Source organism: Wolffia australiana, chromosome 1 (assembly GCF_029677425.1).
Source record: "Wolffia australiana isolate 7733 chromosome 1, ASM2967742v1".
NCBI classification, from domain to species: domain Eukaryota; kingdom Viridiplantae; phylum Streptophyta; class Magnoliopsida; order Alismatales; family Araceae; genus Wolffia; species Wolffia australiana.
The window spans coordinates 19,201,211-19,208,242 of NC_135835.1; the positions used below are offsets into that span (position 1 = coordinate 19,201,211).

The 7,032-nt window shown below is 51.7% G+C and overlaps 1 protein-coding gene across 1 annotated transcript; it reads right to left on the reverse strand.

Moving 5' to 3' along the window:
- Window positions 1–5,426: 5,426 nt before the first annotated feature.
- On the reverse strand, window positions 5,427–6,110 carry LOC144706288 (uncharacterized). Its single transcript, XM_078579203.1, has 2 exons — window positions 5,925–6,110; window positions 5,427–5,759 (listed from the first exon to the last, which is right to left on the reverse strand). The coding sequence occupies exons 1-2, from the start codon at window positions 6,108–6,110 to the stop codon at window positions 5,427–5,429; spliced, it is 519 nt and encodes a 172-aa protein (XP_078435329.1).
- Window positions 6,111–7,032: the final 922 nt, after the last annotated feature.

Below are 7,032 nucleotides of genomic sequence, written 5' to 3' on the forward strand. Positions count from 1 at the left end.
ATCAAAACCAAAAGATGACGAATGAGATGAAACACAAAACGATAAGGTGTCTGTTACCCGGAATACTTGAATCCACGCATGCGTACCGTCGCCTTGGCTTGCCGAGCAGGCTGAACGCGGACGGCCGGTGCTGTCGAGGGCAGCGGTGATGTCTCTGAAGACGTATCTGGGGCTGGAGCTGGTGCTGTCAGGGACGACGGCAATGCCTCTGAAGGCGTGTCTGGTGCTGTTGCTGGCGCTGCGCCAATCAGGGATGCTCTATGACCATGTCCCTGGCATTTAAAGCAAGTCAAGCCAGAGGGGCCAATATGTGGGGGATTGGGTTGAGGAGGAACCCTAGCGATGGAATCGAGGGAAGAGGATGTATGCGTGTTTGGTGTAGTGGAGGACGGTGAAGGAGCTGGAGGGCGGTGCCCGTTGGTAGTGCGAGTGGGAGTGGGAACGGGAGGTGCTGGGAGAGCTAATGGAAAGCTGCGTTGGGTTGCACGGTGGGGATGCGAGGGATTGGATAAGTTAGATTGATCGGTAAGAGCGGGGCGATTGTAGACAGGAGCATAATATAAATTTTGACAGAGCTCTAGGTCTTCTACAATTTGATAAGCCTGCTCTAATGTGGTAGCCTTACGGATGAGCAATTCTGGCTCCAAATAAGGTTTAAGACCAGTCCTAAAATGAGAAATAACGACTCGAGGATTCTCTTCAGCTCGACACCTCATATAAAATTCCTCAAATTAAGTGATATGCTCGGAGAGCGTCTACCCTATTGCAGTTTGTGCCATTTGTCAAGGAGATTGTCCAAGTAAGCAAGTGGAACATATTTCTCACAGAGTTTGTCCTTCATTTGGGGCCAAGTATCAATGGGTGCCTCATCACGGTTATAAATAAAAAATTCAAGATTTTCCCAAAAGATTTTTGCTTGTCCCCCTAATCTCATCTCGGCATACTGGACTTTCTGCCACTCTAACATATTGTACCACTTAAAATAACTGTTTAATTTAGATTCCCAATCAAGATACTCCTTAGGATCCCTAGATCCCTCGTAGTACGGAACATCGACTTTGACACTACGTTGAATCTGCTGCCATTCGTTGTCATGATCTGCACGGCAGTGATCACGAGGGGGAACCACATCCTCGGGTGGATAAGGATCATCCTTGTCCAGACGATTCCCGTTCCATCCACGATACTGATCGTCAGGCGGATAAGGATCATTCTGTGGGGGATGATTCCTATCGCGCCCTGGGATCCTCTCCTCTAGTGGATGGAAATCGTCTCGGGGTAAACGATTTCCATCATGCACCGAGGCTCTATCCACAGGTGGATAGGGATCGTTCCGAGGGGGACGATTCCGGTCCTGGCCTGGGGTCCTAGGTTCGGGCGGATAGTAATCGTTCCGTGGGAGAAGATTACTATCAGGGACCGGAGTGCGAATATCCAGAGGAATCAGACCGTCTCGCTCGGGACGATTCTGATTTCGGCTTCCGGATCTATCCTCGGGTCGTATAGGATCATCATGGTCGCGATGACTCCTATCACGGTCTTGAGATCTAGGACCAGGTGGGTAGTGGTTCTCGCGATCATGGTGATGTCGATCCAGACCTCTATTCTTGAGTTGGTAAGTCCGTTTGCTCACCGCATCGATCGAACTGGTTAGATGGTTGTCCATATTGGTAATTCGTGTATTGACATCACGAAAACCATTCTGGACAGCATCTAATACACGATCGATGTCCCCTTGAGAGGAGGTCGGTAGGGCGGACGATGACAACTCATGGATAGGGATGGACACCTCACGATCATCTTGGGGTTGGTCTGTCATCGGAGCAGAGACTCGTTTGCCTGAACACAAACGCATGCAATGGGACTGACGAATGATGAATGGAGACATCTACGATGGCGGAAACGACTGGGCTGACAGGTCAGGCTCTGATAACAATTTGACGTAGGACGACCACGGACTAGACGACTAAGGAATGGATGACTAAGGGACGGACGACTGGATTGACGGGGTAGACCACGGATAGAAGGACGGCTATGGACGGACTGGATATTTGAGGGATAAAACAGCCACAGAAATTCACACGGCCGGATTCGGACTTTAAAACCGATGAAAATCTGGTGGTGCAGCTCCGACCCTTATCGAGGGCGGGAGTACTATCTTCCCCCACGGCGACGATGCCTAAGCATCGAAATCAATACCCGAATTCGCGTCGTGAGGAGACACTCGAGAAAGAGAGAAAAGAAGCAGAAAATCCAAACCAATTCTGATTCCGACGACGGTGGAAACTTCTCGAGAAAAACACTGGACGGAGAACACGTTCTACACCAAAGGGTTCAGGCGTACCTCGGCGGGGCTACCTGGGGGCGCTTGTGGGCGGCCTTTTGCTGGGACGCCTGGGGCGGCCTGGGGCTGCCTTGTTGGGCGGCCTTGGCGGGGCTGTCTGATGTAATACGACCTGCCGGGATCGGTCGACTCGTATTATGCACCAGGAATCGATGAGCAGGTTCGTGAGTTATAGGAATGTATGCTGATAAATGAAATCATGAATAAGCAATTAATCGGTCGTTCACAGATGGGGGAAGAAGATCCTCGTCAATCAGAGGGAAGATATTGAACCTAGATCAAACTCCCAATGACCCGGCGGACCGACTATGATGACTAGGTGGCGAGGGGCATGAGACGGCCCAAAGGTGTTCGGCGCCTAAGGACAGCAATAACCCTCAACCACAAAGAGAAATCTATCACTTGACAAGGTGGCGATCCTATCAAGAGAGTATATTCTCGGCAAAGGACGTGATAGCAGAAGACGACACTGGACGAAGTAATGATACTGATAATGTTCGAGAGGAGACGCGAGGGTACCTATTACGTCGATAATCCACGGCGCAGTAGAGGTCTCAGTCGTCACAAGTCGTGTCAAGTCTGGCAGTGCAGGCGAGGAGTTACGACCAGCAGCTACGAATGTCGGTGACCAGACCAGTTGGTGTACGAGGGCGTGGGACGCAGGCGGGATCAAACGCACGGGGTAGGACGAGGCGGGGACACGGGCACGGCGTACGTTAGGCGCGCGGGCACAACAGGGGGGCACGCGAGCGCAGCGTGCACTCGACGTGCGAGCACGATCTGTCACGGGGAGCACGGCCGCGGATAGGCGCTAGGCACGCGGCATGATGGGGCACATGCGTGCGAGGAGCGTGCGGCTTTGGGATGTTCGTGGGCGCGCGGTGGAGGGGGTCGGCAAGCGTGTACGGCGCGCGGGCGAGGCTCTGAGAGGGAGTCGCACAGCGCGTGCGGGCGAGGACCAGGGGGGAGGGTCGCGCAGGCGCTGAACGGAAGGGGTGGCGGAGCTGGACGAGTGCCGTGAGATGCAGGGTTGCGGAGGGCGACGGTGCTGGCGGGCGAGACGGCGGAGGTGATGGATGGTACCGGAGATGATGATCTCGAACCCAAGAAGGGTCTTCTTGATTTGGAACCGCTCCAAGAAACCTTCAAGATGATGATTTCTTCGACGTTCTTGGAGGCCTTGGGTGGGATATTGGGAATCCCGTGGAAGGCGAGTGTCGGCGATGAATCTTTGAACTTTTGGCTCCTCTGGAGTGATCTCGATGAAGGATCCTTCAGCTCTAGGCGTTGACGACATCTGGAATCTTTATTCGTTCCAGAGTGATCTTGACGGAATGCTTGAATACGTCGTCACAGAGTAATCTCGACGTGACGATGAGGGCTCTAACCATGGAGTGTTCTCGATGTGGGCGAGGCTAGCCAAACCTCCTACGCTCTACTCTCTACGATAAGTGGAGACACAAGTTGGAAAATTTCTTTAACAAATGACTCAAATGTTCTCTTGGGCATGTTATCCCCTTATATAGTGAGGATAGGTGCCAAGTGAACGTGGGGGGGAGGATGAACCGTCGTGAGACGTGGTTTGGCCTCTCCTTACAATTTGAAAATAAGATGGAAAATAAAAAAACGAGAAAAGGGACAAGGCCCAACACCAGCCCAGCCCAGAAATCCAAGAACAAAACACATAAAATAAAACAAACAAGTAGAGATACGGATGCTTACGCGGGGTACTTAAACCCCGGGTGGCGAGCATCGGCGCGAGCAGCTCGGCAAGGCTGATGTCGTCCGGTCGTGACATCTCCGGGATTGTCCCCCATCATCCTTCCGGGGTGGGAGGAACTCGACTCCGGCGAGTAAAGCTCAGTGATGTCCTCGAGCGGTTGAACCAGGTCCGGTCAGAGTTGTCAAAGATCATCCTCGGAGATTCACGCGTCATCGGATGATGGCCGCCCCTGCCAGTGGACTAAGAAAGTGCGACCTACCCGCTCCCCCTCAGCGTGAATTACCTCGTGCAGTATCGTTTCTATCTCGTCTTGCCATACATGGGTGGGAAACACAAAAGGGGCTGGTTGACTCTCACTTTCTTTTCTACTAAGGCTCGAATGGCTGTGAGGCTCGATGATGGGTGGCGAAGGAAGGTATCGGGAGAGAGCACTGACGTTGAACGTCGAACTAATCCCCCAAGTTGGCGGGATACTCACAACGTAGGCGTTGATCTTTTGGGCTATCGGGAAAGGCCCGATGCTACGAGCATGGAGCTTCGTAGCGACCCCTGGAGAGAACCTCTCAGGCCTCAATCTGACTAGGACTAATTCTCCCTCAGAGAATGACATGGACCTACGACCCTTATCCGCGCACGCCTTATATTGCTCATTCATGGATGCAATGTGTGAATGTATGACATCATGCATGTTCTTAATATGCTCGGCAAATTCTAATGCATTATCTGAAATTCTATGTTTTTCATCTAATGGCATGAGGTCAAGGAGACGACGTGGTAGTTGACCATAGATGATCTCGAAAGGCGCCTTTCCCGTTGTACGATTAACTCAATAGTTAAAGGCAAACTCTGCTCGAGGAAGTACTTGATCCCATGTGGCTACATTATCGCCGATAATAGATCTCAGTAGATTGCCAAGGCTGCGGTTAACAACCTCGGTTTGCCCATCCGTCTGGGGATGGTATGCCGAAGAAAATTTAAGCTGTGTGCCCATAAGGACCCACAACGTTTTCCAGAAATAACTGGTAAATTTTACGTCTCGATCCGAGATGATGGTCTTGGGCACTCCATGTAGCTTGCGACGTGGTCGAAGAAGAGTCGCGCTATCCGAGAGGCGTCGGAGGTCTTCGAGCACGGGATGAAATGTGCCATCTTTGAAAATCTGTCTACCACAACCATAATTGAGTCGTGGTGGCGCGCGGTTTTGGGTAACCCCAAAACCAAGTCAAGACTAACGTCTTCCCATGGTCTCTCCGGGACCGGTAGGGGAGTATATAGTCCCGTGTTCTACTTCGTGAGCTTCGCGCGACAACTAGTAAGGCATCGTAAAATAAACTTTCCGACGTCGCTTTTCAAGGACGGTCAATAAAACTTCTCCTCAAGTGCATGGATGGTCTTGTTAATGCCAAAGTGGCCACTAAGACCACCAGCATGAGTCTCGTGGATGAGGAAATCTCGGATCGAGGTCCAAGGGGTGCACAATCTCTTGCCATGGAAGAGGTAGGCGTCGTCGAGGAAGTAATCCATCGACCTTGGACTGGTCACCTTCGTGAGGGAGTAGTAGACCTTGGAGAAATACGGACACTCGGCGTAGTCATCGCGAAGCCTCTCGAACCCAAGGACTTGGGTCTTCACCATGTTTAGGACTAGAGGTCGCCGGCTCAAGGCGTCGGCGACGACGTTATCCTTTCCTTTCTTGTGTCGGATAACGAAGGTGTAGTCTTGGAGATAGGCGATCCATCAAGCATGGCGATCGCTAACCTTCTTCTGATCGTGAAGGTGTTGAAGGGCTCCGTGATCCGAGTATAGCACAAACTCCTTGGGGAGTAAGTAGTGGCGACAATGGCGTAGGGACTATACGAGAGCGTAGAACTCTCGGTCGTAGTTGTCGTATCGTCTTCGAGTATCATTCAGCTTCTCGCTGAAGTACTCGATAGGATGTCCCTCTTGGCTGAGCACTCCTCCGATCCCGACTCCGGATGCATCACACGCGACCTCGAATACCTTGTTGAAATCCGAGAACTTGAGGACCGGGGCCTCGGTCATGAGCTTCTTAAGAAGCTCGAAGGCCTGGTCGGCGGAGGGGGTCCACTCGAATTTTTCCCCCTTGAGTATGTCAGTAATGGGCACGGTAACCCCACTAAACCCCGGAATAAACCTTCGATAGAAGGTTGCGAGTCCAATAAAGCTACGGACATTGTGGATGCTCCTAAGCTTGGGCTAGGAAATTATGGCATCAATCTTGACCGGATCGACGGCTACTCCATTCGCGGATAGGATAAATCCGAGAAGGGAGACCTCAGAGGTGAAGAAGGTACACTTCTTCGGATGGGCGTACAGCTTCTCTTGGCGTAGTGATGTGCACACGTGTCGTAGATGTTGTGCATGTTCTTCTCGGGTCTTACTCTACACCAGGATGTCGTTGAAATATATGACAACAAACCTGCCAATGTACGGTCGAAGCACCTCGTTCATCAAGTGCTGGAAGGTGCTAGGCGCATTTGACAACCCGAACGGCATCACGTTCCACTCGAATAGGCCATCTTTTATCTTGAATGCCGTCTTCCATTCGTCTCCAGGTCTAATCCTGACTTGATGGTATCCGCGCCTTTAGTTTATCTTGGAAAAGATAGATGCGCCTACCATCTCGTCGAATAGATCCTGGACTCGTGGTATGGGAAAATGGTATTTCACCGTGATCTTGTTGATGGCTCGCGAGTTGCAGCATATCCTCCAAGTACCATCCTTCTTTGGGGCGAGCAGGGCCAGCACGGCACACGGGCTAAGGCTTTCCCTAATAAAGCCTTTAGCTAGGAGATCCTTCACCTGGGTATACAGTTCTTCATACTTAAACGGGTCCATCCGGTAGTGGGGAAGGTTAGGAAGAGTGGCTCCCGGGACCAAATCAATGGCGTGCTGAATACATCTGCATACTCCTCGAGGAGTTGGGTGATTTCCGAGGGCGGAG

What these genes read in the sequence shown, in the direction of transcription:
- LOC144706288 (XM_078579203.1), bottom strand. Translation starts at nt 6,110, where the DNA reads ATGACCGAGGCCCCGGTCCTCAAGTTCTCGGATTTCAACAAGGTATTC. An exon ending in ACCGAGAGTTCTACGCTCTC is followed by an intron (nt 5,760 to 5,924) that starts GTATAGTCCCTA and finishes ATCCGACACAAG; the next exon opens with AAAGGAAAGGATAACGTCGT.